Source organism: Athene noctua, chromosome 19 (assembly GCF_965140245.1).
Source record: "Athene noctua chromosome 19, bAthNoc1.hap1.1, whole genome shotgun sequence".
NCBI classification, from domain to species: domain Eukaryota; kingdom Metazoa; phylum Chordata; class Aves; order Strigiformes; family Strigidae; genus Athene; species Athene noctua.
The window spans coordinates 4,519,518-4,540,674 of NC_134055.1; the positions used below are offsets into that span (position 1 = coordinate 4,519,518).

General features: G+C 40.6%; 1 protein-coding gene across 3 annotated transcripts; it reads right to left on the reverse strand.

Moving 5' to 3' along the window:
- Window positions 1-8,057: 8,057 nt before the first annotated feature.
- Window positions 8,058-20,842, reverse strand: TRPV1 (transient receptor potential cation channel subfamily V member 1). Of its 3 annotated transcripts, none has more exons than XM_074922555.1 (17): window positions 20,614-20,677; window positions 19,522-19,614; window positions 17,072-17,387; window positions 16,357-16,523; window positions 15,896-16,048; window positions 15,363-15,503; window positions 14,574-14,872; window positions 13,783-13,959; window positions 13,395-13,559; window positions 13,018-13,113; window positions 12,347-12,417; window positions 11,499-11,664; window positions 10,777-10,843; window positions 10,033-10,349; window positions 9,318-9,445; window positions 8,953-9,068; window positions 8,058-8,391 (listed from the first exon to the last, which is right to left on the reverse strand). In XM_074922555.1, exons 3-17 carry the CDS (start codon window positions 17,371-17,373, stop codon window positions 8,225-8,227), a joined length of 2,532 nt encoding a protein of 843 aa, XP_074778656.1. In that variant the 5' UTR covers window positions 17,374-17,387; window positions 19,522-19,614; window positions 20,614-20,677; the 3' UTR covers window positions 8,058-8,224. The 3 variants fall into 3 exon arrangements, with proteins under 3 accessions (XP_074778656.1, XP_074778655.1, XP_074778654.1); XM_074922554.1 differs by having other exon boundaries at window positions 19,420-19,614; window positions 20,614-20,676; XM_074922553.1 differs by lacking the exon at window positions 19,522-19,614 and having other exon boundaries at window positions 20,614-20,842.
- Window positions 20,843-21,157: the final 315 nt, after the last annotated feature.

Consider the following 21,157-nt stretch of genomic DNA (forward strand, 5'->3'; position numbering starts at 1 on the left):
CAGCAACATTATCTCTGATACAATGCTCTCCTCATTCCTCTACTCAAAGTTAAACTTGTTCTGGGATCATATCTGCGTGCTGCTACACACATATATGAAGAGCTTTTCACACTGCTCCAGACAACTGAATAGCACTTGCGAATATTTAAATATTATGCTCATAAACTGTGAGATAAGAGATTGTTTTGTTCAGCTGAGCAACCGAGAAATGAATTAGCTTGTAAGTGTTTGAGTATCACCTAACAGGAGACAGCCTTGTGGAAAATCATTCCAGGAAAACACTGGGATATCACTTACCAGCTGGTACAGTCCAGACTGCAGGGACAAGTCAGCCTCTTTAGCAATATTGTTATGCACATCTACGTAACATACATGCCTAGAGATTTTATTCCCCAGAGATTCCTGCCATAAAGGAACAGTCCCATTCACAAAAGGATAGAGAAGAGGTATTGGAGTCTCCATCACAGATTCCCTGCAACTGTGTCACTATGCAGCTTATTTTTTTTTGCTTAGGCAGAAAACCAAAGGGTTTTCTGAGCCTGGCACACTGAACGAGCAGCACTATTGTTGGGAGTCAAAATTACCCAATAGCCAGGCACTCTATTATTTCCTAATCCTCCAAAATACATTTTCTGGGCCCAATTCAAACAGCTTTCTCCAGCTGCAGTGCTGAGGTCCTGAGACTCCTGCCTATCACAAGGAGAACACTGCTCATGACACTCCTCAGCCTGGCTCTGTTGTTATCTTCCTTTCTATAGCTAAGCTTGGGAACATGAACATTTATAGTCTGCATGTAATTAGCACCCAGCTTAGCAGTACCCTGATGAACCATAGCTAGAGCTCACAGAGGCTATTCTAATATATATATACTAGGAAAGCAAAAGAACAGAGATGAGCCTGATCTTATGTCCCAGCTTCTATGCACTCCACCCTTGCCAAAGAAACAAAGCTGTCTCCCTCCCTTATAATAGTTTTTCTCCACCTGATAGCACACTCATTTTCACCTGAATCTCTCTAGTTCCTGCACCTGTGAGCACTCCTTATGCAGGGGTGGGCTCAGTCATGAATGAGTTGAAATAACTGCAGTAAAAATCCACTTTATGTGAGTGGCACCAGTATCTGACTTTAGGTCCTAGTTATCCCTTCTCTTGACATAGTTACAGGGGACTACATAAGCTCAAGTTAATAATAAGTGGTGGGAAGAATGACTGTCACTCTTTTCTTGTGTCTCTCCCTGCATCTGTGCTATGTTAGTGTCCACTGCCACTCCTAAGGCAAAAAGTAACAGTGCAAACCTACAGAGACCTTTGCCAATCATCACTGATGTGCAGGGTGTTGGGTACTTTTTGTCCCTGTCCTGTGTGCGTACGCGGTCTCCTGGTGCTCTAGGTCACAGGCTATGCACGGTCAGTAGGGAAAGCTCACCTGAGTATGCAGCCCTTTGAGGATTCCATTTGAGGAAAAAATCAAACCAGTTTTAAAACCATGAGATTGTACTTCTGTTGGTTCTCACTTCACCCCAGAGGGTGCCATGTCTCCTGTGTGAAACACGTAACTCTTCACTGAGGTCTTTCAAAGCACAAACTTCGCTTGTTCTGAGCCTCACAGTCCCAACTACTCACGGTTGTTCTCCAACTATTTCAGCATGAGTTTGTACCCTCGGTAAATCTTCAGTTGTGGTGCATAGTTTCTGGTAACGCTTAGCAGTGCAGGGGAATTAAGCAATATGAAAATGCCTCGAGGCACTGTGAAGAAAGCATGCCCCACCTATATGCTCCATTTTTTGCTCAAGTCTGTTCTGCTACTGTTTGACTCAGGTAGTTTTTGGAGGGTGATCACCAAAACTGGGGAGGAACTTCCATGTTATAATAATTTCAGGTTGAGAACATCAAGCCGCCCTTTTTAAAAGATTTTTATCTGTCTCTTCCATCTAAAGCCGGGGAATAGTTATTTCCCCTTCTCTCTCCAAAGATCCAGTTAGACCTGTAAAAAATATGAGGGGAGCAAAAATTCACACTATCAGATTGTGAACTATCAGGAGGGAAACTATGCATCAACTGTAGCAGTGTAAAAGATGCTCATTAACTGTAACAAAATAAAATCCCTGCAGGCTCCTTCCACTTTTTGTCAGTTCCTTTATGAGAAATAAGTGAAGCAGAATCGAAGGTGAACATCTACCCATTGAAATAAACCCTCAGATACTTTGGTTCCCCAAAATAAGAGAGCTGAAACCCGCAGGTCCCACGACGCTGCAGTCAGGATGGCACTGGATAGATTTGCTCATGTGGGCTGAATTTGAAACTTCCAGTGTTTCCAGAGGGAGTCCTTTGGGCAGACATACATATGTGCCCCATAAAAAGATCATCTTCTCAGGATACGTTTTCCCTGTCTCAATTTCAACCCATTATTCTAATTAAAACAGCTTGTATTATGCAAATCACCTCCTCTCTTTGTCAATGCTTCGATTTTCTCTTATTCAGTGCTTAGCTAAGATACAGCTGTTTCCATTTGTCCTTGCAGATCAGTCTCCTGAGAAACCTCTACCTATTTCCAGCCCTAAACTCCCCTCTTCTGTATCCTTCTGTTAATGAGGGGCATTGTCTTCCTTGTGTCTCCCTCTATGCCAGTTAAACACTCTTGGCTTTCCTCCTCTGACAAAGAGGAACTGAGGACACGATGATCCCTTCTCTCTAGGTGGTTTATTATCCGCATTCTCCTTTGGAATAAGAGGAACTGGCTGGGCTAAACCTACTATGTCAGCTTGGAAACAAAATGACTTTGACTTAGTGACATGGCTTAAAACTGCTTTTACTGGCCCAGTGAGTAGGACACTTCCTTCCAGTTCCTGTAATTGGGAGTTGCTTTTGCTGACTGTGGAGCAGCCAGCTGACATGGCAATTCCAGGCGACATGAGTTTTCATACCAACGTTCAGGTGACTAAAATGTTGATTTTAAAGACTGATTATAACGACTGAGAAGTACTCTTCTGGATGATGATGAAGTCTGAAAACCTCAGTGATTCTGTAAATGTTCACATCTCCTCACGTCTACTCATTGCCTGCATATCGAAACAGGATGTGTTACTAATAGTGATGTAGCTCTGCCACAGTATCACAAACACACCAGAAAGAGAGAAGTCCAATGAGGTCATTTGGTTGATTTCTCCTTCCCAGAGAAATAGGGTACACTCTCTGCCATGTATTTTGATGTGCTTTGTACAGTTTAACATCTGATGTAGGAGAAATTTGGCCTGTGTTTTCTTCGTGGAAACTATTCCAGAGTCAGAAGTAATCCCAGTCTGCATGGTGTGGGTGATGGAGAGCACTTCAGAGCTCTGTAACCACAGCAAGAAGACCCAGGATGTCTGTGCTGCATCTGGCAGCATCAGTTAAGACCTCCTCCTCTTCCCAGGCCCTAGTAGAACCATGCTTAGTGCCCAATGGAGCAAGAAACACTTGTAAGAAGCATCTTTCACTGCAAAAGGATTCTCTCTAATGCACCAAAACATGCAAGCTGGTGTTAAATATCCAAGACACTGGCTGACATTGGGTTGCTTTGAACATCAGCTTATCTGGGATTTTTTAATGTACGTTGATTTTTTTGAGTTCGGCAGATTTACCTCAACAGTTTGTTCAAAAACTCCTGTTGATGGGGTTCTGAAAACTTCAAGCATCAGAACCTGAGTCCACTGGCTTTATCCCTTAAGGCTGTGGGGTTGGCAGGATCTCCTGAATTTTGTAGCACAGCAGCACTTGCTCGATAAACACCTCATGGATTGTTGAGTATTGAGCACTCCAGCAAAGATGCATGACTGCATAATATGCTAGTGTGATACAGATGCCTCAGGAAAGTGATAGTATTAGCTGGTATTTGGCAAAGATAAATATGATTCTGCACAATGAATTTGATCAGGGGCAGCGAAGCAAGACAGTGGTGTCAGAGGGAGGGGGGCTCTCCTGGGGAAAGTCAGTTATGGGGTACCCCAGAGGGACTAGGCAGCATCCCTACACAGGGCATGGGGGGCCTCTTCTGGGCTCTAGTGTCTTCCATGGACCCCACTAAAAAATACCAATTTGCTGCCTGAGAAGAGATTAACATTCATGTTTAATTAGGCTATTCAGACTCCAGGGCCAGCTGTTGCAGAGCACAATGAGTGCACACAAGCAACAGGCTGCGTGGCTCCAAGTTTTTCAGGTAGTATGTATATTTTTCTCAGCTAACTCAGAAATTATTTGAGTTTGAAAGACACATCAGTTCAGTTTACATAGCTGACTATGAGGTTGTATCTCAGGTATGGCAATGCTGTAAAATACTGAGATCGTGTTTTTGCTTTTCCACATGTTCATCAGGCAATTTTCAAGTCCCAGTGAAGTGTAGCCCATCTCACCTTCGTCCAGCTCACCTCTTCTTGCTATCTCTCATCCCACACACATTTGCAGTCATTGCTAATTACAGTCGTCACCCACAGACAGGAGGTGAGCACATCAACACCCTTCCTTTCTTTTGCCTTTGTGTCAGTGTGGTTTTTGGGAGCTGTTGGATATATACAGTTGTTGAACCTGATCCTCTCATTTAAAGCACTTAGTGTAGACACAAACTCATGTGACTAATAACTGTGAGAGGACAGATTTTTACCACCTACAAACCTCAAGGAATAGCATGGGAATTGTGCTGTTTATAACCATGTTCAGTGTGAAATAATTATGCAAACTTCAAACTAAAGAATGCTCAGGACATGAATTCTGCAAGATCATGCAAACTGTGACTGCCAAGAGGTGCAGAACCTCCCCAAAACAACCCAAGTAAAGATACTTTATTGCAAAGCCATGCTCCTCCTCAGCCAGTGGACAAGTCTAGCAGTAGGAATGGAAAGATGCTGGTCCTGGCAAAGCTATTCCTACAGCACCAATACTTCCTGACAAGCTACCTCTCTTCCCTAGGGCTTAGTTGCAGCTCTCCACTGTGCGAGTGAGTCTTTGTGCTGTCTGTTCAGAACAAGTATGTCCCCCCTAGGCGTCCCACCCAGTCTGCCTGAACAGGGACGCACCTTCATTTCCAAAGGCAATTCTATGCACCTAGGCAGAATGAAGATGAAGGAAGTAAACTGTGGCAAACAAAGCCCTAGCCAGCTGAGACTGAATAAATGTGTGTGGTGCTGGAGTCTCTGTGTTGGAGTCTCTGCCAAGCTATACTTCCCCATGTGTGGGAAACAAATTTCTGAAATTCCAAGAAGTTAGTAATAACTCACTCCAGAGAAGTGGGATAATTTTGTTTGCTTCCAAGAGAAGACTTAAGAGATTTAAAAAATGCAGCCAGAAGACCCACCAGCACCACCCTATCCCACAAATATAGGGCATTTACATTTTTAACCACAGCATTGTACTGATATATGCTTTCACTCTGAGTTCTAGCATTTCAGTTTTTTTATGAAGTCACCTGCAGCCTTTGTAATCTTGTTGGAGCAGAAAGGGACAGGAATACAGAAGTCTATATTCTGTTCAGGTTACCCAGAGCAGCTGATCAATCTTTCTGGACAGGCACTTGATGCAAATCAAGGTAGAATTTAAGCAATGGATAAGGTGTCTACCCAGGCTGGTAATTATGAGCAATGGATCCCTCACAGGGAATACAGAAATTTCATGAATGCTTTCCAGCTACATCATGATCCTGGTGTGATTTCAAGCATAAATTGGCCCTGGCACACAAAGGCATAGAGACAAGCAACTGCGTGTTTTTCCAGTCAGCTCCTTTCTATGTTTATTCTTATTAGTTTTAATAATAAATTATTTCACTGTCTCAGCCTGTCTTGCCTACTTAGCTGTACTTGTTTTACATGTGGACTGTCTTTTGCCAGCGTGGAGCATAATGAAGTCTTGGTGTGGAACCTACAGAGACTGCTACTAAAGGTTTAGAGATACATCTCTGTAATGGTACGAAATTGAACACACCTACTTTAAACATCTTTTGTGGTTTCCCTGCCCACCAGAGACAAAGCTTGTTGGGTTTAAATTCTGATTCTTTCAAATCCTTTGGCAAGTTTTTTTAGTTATACAAACTCTATGAAAATAAAATTACGTTTCTCCTGAATGATAGTAATAAAACAAACAAGAACTATTAGTCCTCTAGATGGTGCTACTATTTCAAATAAAGCAGCTGGATGCTTGAAGATTTTGTTGAAATATATTGTTCTAGTACCCTGTGAGAAAGGAGCACTGTGAGAAATCCTGACCCCAGTAGAACTGATGTCAAACAACCCAAAACTTCATCTAAGAGTGCTAGCAGTGAAGGCACTTTGTATGTAAATATACTCATTGCTTCTCTTTAAGAATAGTGAATGTTGCAGTATCTTACTAAATGCAGAAAAATTATAGGATGTATTGATGGAAATTATCTTTCAAAGACTGGCTCAATTTTCTACGTCTTTGATTTCCAATTTTCCCCAATAATTTGCAGCTGACCCCTCCAGCATACCACTTTTCAACTTCAATGTCTCATAGGAATGTTCTCTGACCACAGCCTCTGGATGTGTCAGAGGCCAAGCACGACGGGCTCTCCCTGGCCAAGGCTGTGCACTCTGGCCCAATTTCACAGAAGTGCTTTAGCACAACTGTACTTCAAATGCAACCACAGAAACAGCACACCTGCTCAAACTGAAACCCGTGGTTAAAAACCTTGTTGGCTTAAGGATACCTGGATACACATGCTGTACTTGGGCATTAAAGGCTCTTAAGTGCTTTAGTGATATGTAACAAGGAAAGAAGGTAAAACAATTTACCTTTTCTTGCCCAACACAGCTGCACAGGTTCAGCACTGAAATATCGGGTCAGCTGTCTCTAAGGCAAATTTCCTTATCCTTAGTTCCTTTCTGTCCAGCCAGAGGATGCCAAAGTTCCTCCTATTCTTTCCTCTCTTTCCAAGGCTCCTATCTGTAGTTCCAGAACATCTGCCAATTTTCTCTCTCAGGTATCTTTCCTGACTCCCTTTGTAAATCCAACCAGATAGATTTGCAGCACCAGATTTCTTTCCTCCTGTTGTTGCTGTCAAAGAACAAAAACTTTCTGATTTGGAGATTACTATTATTATACATTATTATACAGCTGACCTTTGAAACGTATATTCTCTATAACCACTATCTCTTACTTTGTGCAAAGTTCATCTGTTATCTAAATAAATGTCAAATTTGGGATCTTGTTAAGCCTTTAGCTTCAGTAACAATAACTGTGAATTCTGGAGTTTACTCAGACAGTGTAAGAGAAACATTTATTTCATTGATTTTGACTATTCAACCTTTAAAATTTCACAGAGTATATTTGTTCTTGTGTTATGAGAAAAGAATAACAACATCTCTAGATCACTCATTATTTTGTATTCTTTCCCTGTGTCCCCATTTATTTATGTGCTTTCCAAGAAACTTTCGTCACAAGAACATACCTCTGGGCTCTTTGTAATTTTTACTGCTCTTTTATGAGTCTTTCTCCAGTTTCATAATAGTTTGGTTGGTTAGTTCTGAGGCTGCGAAGCCACAAAATCAGGGCCTGTCGTTGCTCACAAAAATACTTTTTAAAGAAAGAGAATCCAAAAGCAGACCGAAGGTATGAAATTCATGAGGTTCAGGATGTTGAGTGATAACAATTTTTCTACAGGGACTTTTGTTATTTTCATATTATCAACAGAATTTCCACCATCATTGGCCACTTGCACCAACCTGCAAAACTTAGTAAAGCTCCTGTTAGGTAACAATACAAGTGTCAGCTCAGATCTTAGAAATGCATGAGAGCACTTTCAAATTGTAAAAGAAATGGATGAAGACTGGAAAAAAATATGCACTAAAAAAGGGCTAGCTACCTTACAGACAGCTCTTAAGTGTGGGAAGTTCTCAATGTATTTACTCATAAAACAAAACAAAAAAATCCCCCAACTATGGGAACTGTTTCTAACACTTCACGAGACAGCCTAAATGCAAGTATCTAGCTAAGTAAATATAATCAAGTAGTATAAACAGTTTCTTGCTGATTTATATTAAAAATAACCATGAAGACATGAGCTTAAACAACAAGTAGTTTATTTAGCATATTTAATGAATCCTTGCACAGGGTAATTTCCTAAGTCTTCTGACCTTTTTTCAGAAATCCCTGTTCTTACGAATGAAGTGCTGTAATTGCCCTGCTTGTGAGGACCAACATAGGGAACCAGAATTAACCTTCTTCTTAAAAATAAAATAAGATTAGACTGACTTTGGAAGTGACTCCTTCAACGTCTCAGAATCTTCTGGCTCATAATAAGGTTCCAAAATAGGTTTTAGTTTGACTTCTTCTGATAGTTTTCGAGTCTCTTCTCTCCTGCTTCCATCTCTTAAAAGTGGAACCAATGTTTTCCAGTTTTTCCCTGAAACTAAAAAAGGAAACGAATGGTTAATTTTTTCCCCTCCACAGAAACAAAAGAAAATATACAAGTGGTTTAAATAAGAAGTTGATGAAAGGAGAAGAAAGAAGCAGGAAGAAAGGACTTTGTGGTTTTCTTCCCCATACTGTGCCATGAGTTTTCCATATTTCAGCTGGCAAGTACAGCAGAGATGGATTGTACTGTCAAATATTTCCGTGCTGGGTGCTGAGTTCTCAAACTATATGGTTTGGGACCTCCAAAGTAGCTTCTTGGCTGTCTGGCTGCCATAATACACTGCTCCATCTCCTCAGGATTTACACATGTCATCTGCCTTGTAAAAATTTACAATCAGAATGATGAATCTATGGGGCTTCTATTCCAGGGAGTAAAATTGCTATGTGAATAATGAGCCCACTTAATCCTTTACTTTTTGTGCTGACTGAAAATGCTATTAACTTAGCTACTGCCATTATCATTAAGTGCATAAAACTGATTGCCCTCTAACAATTAATAAATTCTTCCATCACAGTGTGTACCCCATGCTAGAGTTTAGCTCCCTGAAACCCTCACCTCTGCCAGGCTTAATAGAGTAACTTGGATTTCGTTTGAGGTCCGCAGAGTACCCAGGGTCTTCATTGATTATGCCCAGATTAGTATTCCACGTGGACCAGTTCACTTCATCAACCCTGGGGAGAGAACAACAAAACCAATACCTGTTCTAAGGATCCCCAGAGAACTCCAGGATGAGTTTATATCCCAAACTGCCACCTCTCAAGCCTCAGATCTGACCCAGAAAACAGATTAAACTGACTACTGTAGACAGTGTTAGTGCACTGCTTTTCAGAGTGCTCTAGGGGGGAAGTTCTGCTTCCCATTACCAGATACCCTAATGTTGTCTATAAAAAGATTGTTCATTTGACATACAAACAGGTTACCTAAAGCACCATCTGTAATCATCTTGGCCGTCAGGTGTGACCCCCACCAAGACTTGCTTCCCAGACCGGAACGAGCGCCTCACACAGTTCAAGTAGCTGTTTTCAATATCCAAGATTGTGATGGCTCTCTATCAGGTAAAAGAAAGCAGACCACTGAGAGGCCACTGATTCAAAGTCATATAAATCCTGAATTCTGCCTTTAATTCAAAAACCCTGAGCTTGTATCATTGTTACCATCTTAGAGCAGGTATCATAACCATCTCTGAAACATCTCTCTCTGTTAATATGTCATTGAAAACGCTGAATTACTGCCCTGTGATTAGAACTATGAAGTTCCCTTTCTTACCTGAAACAAAAACTGATGTGCCTTTGAGATTCTGGTAAAGATTGGTTTTCCCCTTGCATAATCCCTGTCTTCATAGTCTGATCAGGATTTTCCATCATCAAAAGCCCAAATAACTCTGTCTAATTACAAAAGTACTTCTTTTCTTAAATTCTGAACATCTGTGAAACACTGGGAACAGCTGCTCAGGCAAAACGTCAAATATGCATGGAAGAGGAGATAATATACTTCTTTTAGGAACTGTTCAGAGAATCAGAAAGAAGCAATGACCTGTTAATTTAGAAACATGTCAATTCCTAAAGATTCTCTCTGAATTTCTTATGATTCCCCACACCCTCTGTCTTGGATAGCAGCTTCACAGAACCAATGTACCTGGAGTTTCCAGATGCTCTTGCTCTCCTGTGCAATTTTGCTCACAGTTTCCCCCATCAGTGCAATAAGCATGTTGAGCAGGAGGATGTAGGTAAGGATGACATAGAGAACCAAAAGGATGACAAACACAGGCTTGAACCTGTAGTTCTCTGTGAACTCCAGGTCCCCCATCCCAATAGTGAACTTGAAAAGCTCCAAGCAAGTGTAATACAGACTATTGTAGGATGTGCGGCCTCGTTTCATATGGCAGCATCGGGCATACTCAGAGCTATTTGTGTCTTGCCCTTCATTGTCATCTTCAATTAAAGTCACCACAGCTGTTGCAAAACAGGAATCACACATGCAGGATGAAAATACAATTTAAGGTCATAATTCATTTGAAAGCAATGAAAATGAGCATAAAAGTAAGACATGTTATCTTCATGGTGCATTGTGCCCAGTGAAATTGCTCTATAAAATATTCCCCGTAACTGACACCCTCTCAGAAGGTGTTATCTCAGTTTTATCTGCATAGAACAGAATGACTGTTTTTCCATTCAGCTTTGCAAAGCAGTTTGAGACCCAGGGATGAAATGGTGTGTGAAATTATTACACATAATTGTTATTCTGAAGAGATTTTTTTGTAATTAGGTTCATTTGCTAGGTTTTAGTTGGAAAAAAAAAAAAAAGTCTAAACCACTCAAAATATAAAATTTTCTAAGATTCTTTAAGATAACAAAAAACTAACTCCAAGTATGGTATTACCTGTAGAAAATCCCAGGAGGAATACTAGATAGACAAACATGAAGCGACATAAATCTCTAAGGATCATCTGTAACATGGAAACAGAACATTTTTATATTGCTAAAACTTAATAAAAGCAGCAGCAAAAACTGGTAGAAAATGCTTTAAACTGTTGTTTATCCTGCTGAGATACTAAACTTTAATAAAGAAAACATTTTTCTCTGTTATTCATGGCACAGTTTACACACATATGCAAGACATATGCACACCAAATACTTCCATCAACCACATCAAGACAGTTTCATCTTTCTTCCCCTCTAGGGCTAGCTGTCTACATCCTATATAGATGTTTATTTGCCAGCTACTGCCTCTTAGCTAACTGCTCTGGCAACATTTAAACTACACCTAAATTTTCAGCTGGCAGAAAGCTGTACCATTTTATACCAGGCCACTCTGCACTGTTCTCAGTCTACTTTCATCCATGTCTATCCAACTGTAGTTATTTTGAAGCATGGCAGGCAATAATAAAATTGTGTGGATGAGGAGCAGGAGGTTTTTCTGCATCATTTAAATTGCATTGCTTCACTCAGAAAATAATGGCCCAGTGTAGTAGAGTGATACGAGATCTCCCCGTGGCATCATGGAGGTAGATATGGCAATTTCTCTCCTGGAAACGGGGCTGCTGGCAGTAGTGTCCTGACCTAAGCACTCTGCTGGCCTCATCACCCACTCACTGGACTGACCTTGGCAATCATGACAGAGTAAATGCCCATCTGCTGGAAGCCACGGGTGTAGTACAGCATGTTAGCCCAACCCAGCGCCAAGGAGAAGACCATGGAAGCCACGTACAGTTCCTGGCCACAGAAGTACAGCACCACAGAGCTCAGGAGGAGCAAGGAGTGAACAAAGCTGAAAGACAAGCATGGTCTGAATGCAGAGTGCCAAGCTGGCCACAGGTGTTGGAAACAGAGGAGCCCTGTGAGGCAGAATGAGGGATTCTCTAAAACACAAAGGAGCCTTGACAGACACTTCCTCTCTTCCCTTCATTCTTTCCCTTTTCAAATCCTACTGTTCCTCTTGCAAAATCCTCAGTTTCCCCACATACAAACTTCTGTACTCTTATCCCTGCTCTTCCTTGTGACTGGAGGGAAGAAAAGTCCTTGAAAACAATTAATTCTTTGGCACTACCTCTCTTTCCACAGACCCATGAAATTGCCCTGTTTATCTGCACTCCAGCTGGGAAGAAAAAGGGTCCAAATTATGGAGAGAAATCCTCCTTTAGGAATGGGAGGATTTTTGCACATCCAATGCATACAATCAATTGCAAGTCCAGCTTGGAGATCTATTCCTAACGCTGCTGCATGACACAGTCACTGAATTTCTAGACACTTCATTTGCTTTACCTCCAAAGGAGATTACTGATCCAGGCCCACTTGTTCAAGTGCTATGACATCCAGTGGCAAGTATTTTGTAAGGACCCAGGAAATTATAGCAAAGCATCTACCTATGACAAGTGGCTTCAGCCAAAGCTACAGATCTCACACACTCATCTTTTTCATGCTGAAATGCCATCAAAGATATTGAAGCTTACAAAAGAACCTCACTGTAGCTGTCAACTATCAGTGTCTTGAATGACGGGCGCCTCTGCACGAAATATTGTATCTGAAAAAAAAAAAAAAAAAAAAAAAGGGAATGAAGACCAGGTTTACATCCAAGGAGGGATTAAGTATCCCCTGTGAATGCATCAGCTAAGCACTGATACCTGTACCAGGGAGCTGGTATCTACAAAGCATCTCACAAAAATAGCTCAAAAACAACACTGGCACAAGATTTAGGGAGAACTCTTCAAGCAATATATCATTTCTCTTACATCTGGTGTCTCTTTTGAAGACAACCACCCATTCAGTCACTGCTTTGAGGACCTGTGATTCACTGTACATTCTCCATTAGCTGACAAGAGGAACATGGGGACTTTAAGCTAAAACGGGTAATCTTTAATACAAGCCTGGCTATTTGCTAATTGCCAAGATGCTCACTGACTTCTAAGGATAGTCTTTTTTAATACAATAGATAAAAATGTATCTTAGCCTGTGGGGTAATTAGTAACCTGAGAACTCCTCATCAGGCCAGGGAAAATGATTTGTAACCCTTGACTGAAACATGGATTATCTTAACAGCCAATGCTAATGAATAGGAAAGGCATGCTTTATTCTCTCCTACATCTACCTAAACAGCAAAAAGGAAAAGTTTCAAATATCTTACCCCTCTGAAAAAAAAATAGAGACCTCCCAGTACACTCAGAATCTCTCCAGTCACTCGAAAATATTCCCCGGTGCTGTGACCAAACGTGAAGGGAGGCTGTACAAGACAGGAAGGTAGGTATGTTCAGCAAAACTGGAGATAGGAAAGCCCTGGCCTTGCCAGCAGTTGAAAGCAGTTACATCTCTGGGGAAACAGGTTAAGTTTCTGAATGTATTGCAGCATGGGGGCAATACTGGGAAGCAAGCAGGGTTAAAATCTCCCTCCTACCTTCAGGAAAGAGGAAAATTCTGATGTTAGGAACACACATTCAAATGGGAGGCAGATCTGGGATATCACACAATGGGTGGTTGCCCTGATATATGAGAGAAGTAACATACCTTTTCCTTCTTCTCTACAGGTCTGTAGTAGGCAGCTATGGTGAGGATGATGATATGCATGCTATAGACAAAGAAGTTGAAGTAAAATAAGTGCTTGACAAACCGGTCCCACTTGTCTTGCAGCAGCCTGTTAAGGGGTTCCACCAGCAGCATCTCATGACGGTTCTGAGCAGAAGAAGAAAGAGGAGAATCTTGATGGAACCAATACGTACTGGGCTTTGAAAAGTATATTAATCTTCAGCAAACGTGCCCTCTAGTACCCTTAAACTCAGGAGTGGAGATTGCTGTTTTATAGAAATAAGGCAAAAGATGCACTGTGTGGAACACAGAGCTCTTCCCCAGCAGTCCCCCAGCCTGTGAATAAAATGTCAAGAAGGTGCATACTCACTGGCGTTTCACTACTGTAGGCAATAATCTCAAGCACTGAATTTTTCTCACACGTGTCTATACAGGACAGGTCATAAAGAGATGAGTGGACAGGTCCGTAAGCCCATTCAGTGAACTTCCTAGACAAATGTCTGCACTCAGGATCTTTGATCTCTCGTCTGAGGATGTAAGCGAAAATCTAATTGCAAAAGAACAATACAACCAACATTTCAGTGCTAATGGACTTCCAGTTCCTCAGTATCTCCACAGGACAGGATAGCTAATTTCTCCCTAGTTTAACTGTGTTGAAGTCAAACCACTGGGGCACTGCAGAGTTCAAAGTCTGAAGTTAACACAATTTTCTCACTGGATGCTGGGAAATGAAAAATACAAATACCACTTACAACTTGCTGTTATGTTTCAAAACTCTAAGAGAAAAGCAGAAGTGTATGTTACACATCTCTGAGCACACAGTCATTTTGAATGGGGACTGCCAGATGATGAGTTATATCAGCCAGTCAAAAGTACAAGGCCTCCAGTGGTTCAAATGATAGCACAGACCCACTTTCTGTCTCCATCTGAGCTGCCTTGCATACCAGTGGTATATAAATAATGCCAGCTGAGCAGACACACACACACTTCATAGCCTTTAAGGACTATGCAGTTTAGCATGTTAAACTGCAGCATCATTTCCACTTAACTAAAAGGCCCCAACAATAAGTAGTGATAAAATCTGTCCTGCATAAATGTTTTGCATGTACTCTGTATAACTTGATACAGTAATGGGACAGTTAAACACATTTGCTCACCCACCCCAATCTTCCCTGTTTTGGCTGCCAGAGTTAATGGAGTCAGGCCTTTCTTGTTGGTGAGTTCTTCTAGCTTCAGGATTGGATTAATTTTGGCACCAAGAATCAATATGTTGTTGTACATCTTGGTAACAAACTTGGTATTATCCTTAGTATTATCTGCAATCTCCACCAGCGTGTGCAGGACCATATTGCCCATGGAGTCTTCAGCAGCAATGTTGGCTGCCTGGTAGGGGTTCTCAAGGAGGAATTTCACAATGCAGAGCTGGTTGGTGCAGGCAGCCAGGGACAAAGGCAGCTCCCCTGTGGGCAAGCGATGGGAAGGAGGGGTCAGAGCGCCCATTATTACACATGCATAAACAGAAAGAAGATCATGCTGTTCTCATCTTTCACCATGGGAAGAAAAGGTGTATTTCTCTGTTTGATATAGCACCAATTCCTGTGACAGCTGTTAGAATCACATTTTCTTTGGTTTAACTGCATCACAGAAACATGATTGCTTAAAAAAGCACCAAAAAGAGAGCTAGCAGAAGGTTATAACTCATTTCCAAGGATACAGTGCCCAGAAAACAAAGCAATGCAGACACCAAGCTCACACTGAACACCATCAGCTACCAACTGTGTTTCTTTATAATCTCAGCCTTTGGAGTAAATAATTGGACTAAGCGTTGGAACAGCCCATCTGGTACTTCTGAGTCTCCAGTCCCACAGAAACAGGATTATTTAACAGCTTGCACTTGGGATAATGCTAAGGTAACTAAATCAATAAAGCCCATACTGTGCTCACCCCTACCAAAATAAAAGCCAGGTTTCCCTTTGATTTTCCTGAAGAACTCCCCACAGGCTCTTGCATGAACATCTGCTCCGTTCTGGACCAAGAGCTTCACCAGGTACATGTTCCTTCTCTCAATGGCGATGTGAAGTGCAGTCTGGCCTACAGAGACACTCATCAGACAGAAGTCTTCAACATTTAACACAGACTGAGAGCTTTCAGGCACCACAATTCATTCAGCTCCGTGTAAGATGGTGGAACTGAGAGCTTTACAGACTAAAAAGCTCCAGGATTAAACAAAAAATGATGGCACAGACAGCAAATGCAAGTCCCCTGAACTTGCTATTAAATCACTATATATCAAAAAAGGCAGAATATTGCACCTAACAAAACATTACCCGGGCACAAATGCACCGATCGTTAATCACACACGGGAACTTCAGCATGTTACATCCTCAGGCATAAGGCCTCATGCAGAAGACCGAGAGCCCTGCCCTAACCCTATTTTCAGTCTTATCACCAAGAGTACTCACTGTATCAGCTGTTTCTCTTACCCTTGTAGTAGTTGTCAGTATACTCTGCATTAACAAACTCTTTCAGAGTTCCAGTTTTCCTTGCAATATCCAGCAGCAAGGGAATGGTATCATTTTTACCATCATGTAGATTCAGCATGGCTTTCAGTAAGCAGGTTTTCCCAGTTTCTGGCTCTATAACACAAGAAATTGCAGCTATGTAGGAGTGATTACAAACCTATCATCTACTCCCAGGCATGCAGGAATTAATGAGGTTCTTTTGAAAAGACAAGAAAACTCATTCAGGGTTTCAGAGAAAATTTCAACTTCTGTGAATTCTCCTGTAACCTTAGAACCAATAGGTTGCCCAATCGATAGGGAAGTACTGGCTATTAGAGGATCTCCTGCAGACACTTAACACAATTATGTTTTCTTGTTTTGGTCTTGGGACCACTACTGGAAGAAGAAGAGAGCAACTTAAGGTATGTAACACTAAAGGGTACCTTTGAACTCATCATCTGTGAGATGCTTCAGGGTTCTATTAAGGTAGAGTAGCAGATCATCCAGGTCCTTTGTGTTGCCCTGGGCTACAGCATCGAAGATCCTTCTGCGGTCATAAAATTTGAAAGCTTTTTCTGAGCAGCCTGTGATGGAATCTGTAGATAGGAGCCTAACAAGGGTAAATTTCAGTTACTTAGAAGTCAGATATTTAGCAGACTTTTTACAAACTACCAGAATACTATTTTTCATTTACTTGTGTAAAGTAGTAAGCACTACATATTAGTATAGATGGACCTCCACAGTCTACAAGAGCAAAGTCTTCAAGCAACTGTCCTGATAAAATTATCTATCTGTTGCTGAAAAGTTGAGAACAAGACTTAAAAGAGGCATTGAACTATGGCAGTCTAACTGCAGGCCTGGGAGCCAGGCAATCCCATGTTCATTCGGAGTAATGTCCATTCACTGAGCAGTCTTAAGCAAGTGAATTAAGGCCTACTGCTAATTTTGGGCAAAATATCCATGGCCTGAATTTTAAGAGATGCCAAGAGACAACAGCTATTATCACTTTCAGATACAACACTCCTTATTTTGACAAAGAAAACAGTGAAACTGAAAAAAAGGGCACACTCATGTGGAAAGAATAAATGCTGCTCTAAGAAACACAGTCTGCAGCTGTCAAACTGTTCATTACAACCAAATCTTACAAGACAAACTTACTTGTGAAGTTTCCCCCTCTCCAAATTGGCATGAAATTTGATGACAGAAGGTGCCATCAGGTGATCCATCTGGTAAAAGGAGTCCATGGGAGCCATGTCCTTGTCACTATCCCCCATCACAAACCGCCCACGTCTGGCAAAGATGTTGCTTTTGGGTGGCTGCACCTTGGTGCCGAGTGCACCCTGGAGGCTGTCAGGCATTTCCAGCATGGAGTCCTCCCCATCCATGTGTTCATCTGTCACTTCAGATTCCTCCATGTCAGAACTGCCAAATTTCTTCATCTTCCCAAGAATGGAAGACATGATGAGCAGGCAGTCTGTGAGGAATATCACAAACACCTCAAGTCAGCACTTTATGGGGCCATGAGTCCCCTTTTGCCTAGGACTACTCTCAAAAAACAGCAGGGAATGGATTGGTTGCTCTCAGCCCAGAAGTGAGACAGAAGGACATATATTTACTATGTCCAGAGCTGGAACACTTTAGTGGGTCATTACCTCCATGCTGTTTGTTACTGTCCCCACTGCCCTTACCCATTCCAGAATGGAGAAAGCAAGCCAGAGTGTCCCAGAGCTCACCAGCCACCCCACTGCAGAGCTGACGACTACTGCTTAAAACCAGTGCCTCATCCTCCTTCAATCATTGTTAAAGCCTGAACAACCTCTGCTTTTCTTCTCTAATTTCTAACTGGTTTGTGCCACAACATATTCTCAGGATTATATCAGGCATGTGAAAAAAGCCTGCTTGTGCCATAACCATATGTCAGGGATGCTGAGCGCAGAGGACTTCCTGCAAATAGAAAAATTATCACTTAATGCCTTTACCAAAATTACAGCAGTGCTAGATGAAAATCGTGGTGTGTGATTCTTGGTAGATGAGTGTCACCTCAAACATGAGACACGGAAACAGAAAGGGGTGACTGTAAGACCACACATCTGATCTTGTCTGATTTATAACCACAAAGAATTTGACGCAAGTTAACAAATATACTGTACTGAAAGTAGAAAAAGATTTTTTTTTTTTTTTTTTGCTTTCTTATCAAACTGTTTTACTCAGACGAAAGTTGGTCTTCATACTAGTGAATGCAAAATATTCTGCAACTCCAGCAGGAGAGACAGGAATGCATCATAGCTGAACTGCTGCACAGCTGGCTTTTAGACAGAGCTGATCAGCCTTAGAAACATACTCTGAAATCCTAGATTGGTTGGAAATCTTACACATTTGAGCATAGGAATATTACAAAATCTGTACAAAGCCTTCAATTATTAACCAAATTACAGTGGTCAACATTCAGTGTGAAAACAACATCATAAACATGCTTCAAGGTTGTCTTCACAAAAATATTCTGAGGGGTTTTCTGCAAACCCACCTTGTATATTAAAGCTAGATTTTCAGTTCTATGGGACTAGTTAATATTTACATTAAAGTCACTTATGTTTTCCTGTGATCGTAGGATAGGAAAGAAACTTTTGCCAGGCATTTTCATTTTCCATAATTTTGTACAATATACATGTAAAGAAAACATCACTTTGCAAACTTGCATATTTAGGATTACTGGAAGCAAAACAATGTTGTATAAACAAAATACTAATGGCTGCAGTTTAACTCACTGTGTCCTCTGAGCTCACCTTTCAAGTTGTGTCCTTAGAATCACTCTAAAAGAACAACATAGTATCTTATTAACCTGATTGTCCTATGAATAAGAAATTATATATAGAAAAATATTTCAGTTTGGAATATGATACTGAAGATACAGAAGAACAATTACTGCAGTGAAAAAGTTATAAAAATATTTTTAGAAAAAATGGAAAAAATAGACTGGGAATACAGCCATGTATAATTTAAACTTTTTGTCTTATTTATATTAATATGGATTGAGCCAAACCCATCAGAGAGATGACTGTGGAAAATGGAATCACTTATTTTCCACAGAACAGGTGCAATATTACGATCTGCAGAATAGACTCCATCCTGTCTCCCTGGCAATTTGCTCAAACCTAGTTTAGTCATTACATGTGCTTTTGTTTCTAAACCCAGTTGGTAAAACCTTTGATAATGAAGATAAAGCCACATTTACTCAAGAGTATGAATTTGCAAGGGAAATAACCTTCAAGATTATGTGGAAGGACTCTTTAAAAAAAAATAAAAATTTCTATCCTACAAAATGCATAACCTACTTGAACTCTTTGAATCCTACATGAATTGAAGTCTGATACAATAAATATTTTTAATATCACACCTATCTAACCATATCACACACATATCTAACTATATCACAATTTATAATAAATAATAAAGAGTTGACAAATAACTTAACAACCACACTATTCAAATAGACATGCAGAACTTACAAATACTGCAAAAAAATCCTGTCTTCTGTAAAATAGTCCAGTCTCAGTAAACACCCTCTGATCTATAGGAATGTGGTGCCAAATATTCCTCATCGAAGGTACCTGGATTAAAAAGCCCTCAGAGTTTGCTTCTCCACTTCATTTGTCTGCAAAAGTGTTTAGTGCCTGATGATTTTTAGAATCAAGGGAAGTTCACTAGAAGAACAAAGAATAGAACAAGCTCATTAAGAACAATTCTGGAACCAGAAGCATCAGTGGCTTCTATTCCCAGGAGTTTAGCAAAGCTCTTTACAAGAATTACAGTAAGTTCCTGTTGTTTTTCCCTCCCCTTTAATTGCATTTAGTAATGGATACTCTTCTCCAGATTTCCTCTTTGTAAATACACTCAAGCTTGCAAAAAAACCCCAAACCACTGCACAACAATTGTTTCTGTAGGTCACAGTTCCATTTCAATTTACAAAACTTTGTAAAATATGCCACAGCTTTTCTCTGAGATCAGTCACCTTTCTGGACATCTTTCTTGGGTGGCTGCTGTAAAGCCCCACCAGGTATTTTAAAGATGATTCTGAACAGAGTTTTGGGAGAATCAGTAACAGAAAGTCCTAAGACCGTTCTATTGGTCCATGTTCCTGCTATGTTTCATTTAAGTAATATATATATATATCTCTCTCTATATATATATATATGTATCAGTCAGCTTTTAAATATTAATGTCATTAGGAAAAAGAAATTCTTATCTAATCCAGGATAGATCTAACACCCTTAAAAAAGGAGAACTGTTATATATATTGTTAAACATACAATTAACATAAAATCTTTCTGTCAAAAACTAGTCTAGAGGAACAGCTTTTCCAGCAGGCATAGGAAATTCCATTTTCCTATGGAGAAAAATTCATTTATATTTTCTATTCCATTTTCCATAGGCTGTAGCTACTAGGCCAGAAGCAACCTCCAAACTTCTAACTCCTGTGGTTTCGAGTTAGGCTATAAATGCATTCAATTAAATTCTCTGGTTTATGTTTTGCAAAAGATTAACTATCTTTCCAGTCTTGCCATCTAGCTATCTATATATGTACAATAGAATAATATATTTTCCTATTTAATAGCAAACTAATTATACTACTTAAAATACCCTATGGCATTGTACTCAAAAGAAATAAAATGCCTGTTTATTAATGCATAAGTATAGATTACCAGTCAGCCTGGTCCTTAGCTGTTGCTCTTGGAGCTTTGCTGAGCAGAGCATCTTGTTCAACATTATGATCAACTCCTTCACCATTTCCAAAGCAGAGACTTGGTAAGAAAACTATAAGGATTAGTGGAGGGTCTGCCTTAATCAGTCTCTAGCTTCTTGCTGGTCTTTTTTGCTAAATGCTCCTTCTCTCTCTTCTCCCATTCCAGGCATCAGCTCCTTTCAGTCTTACTGTGTTCTGATGTCCACACTTTGGCAGCTTTCTGTTGAGTTTTGAAACCTCCTTGACACCTTCATTTCTTGTGAAGATGTTTCCTTCTTAGCAGCAGTAGTCCATTGCTTGTTGGCCGTATCATATTCCATCTCAGCAGGTGTAAGCTCATAAGAAGATGTGAATGCTTATCGAAGTAGGCCCATAATAAACAAGAATGAATTTATTCCTTTTTCTTGGGCCTGCATACAACATGCTGCATAGGCTTTGTGCGACTTGTGGGCCTGAGAGTGATTTTACCGACTAAGAGCCCTCTCCAGCACTGCAAATGGAAA

Coding starts and splice junctions, on each gene's coding strand:
- TRPV1 (XM_074922553.1), bottom strand. CDS start 20,698: ATGGTGAAGGAGTTGATCATAATGTTGAACAAGATGCTCTGCTCAGCA. Junction 11,665..12,346: donor AGCTACAGTGAGGTTCTTTT/GTAAGCTTCAAT, acceptor CTTGTCTTTCAG/CTTTGTTCACTCCTTGCTCC. Junction 10,844..11,498: donor ACTCTGTCATGATTGCCAAG/GTCAGTCCAGTG, acceptor TCCATGTTACAG/ATGATCCTTAGAGATTTATG.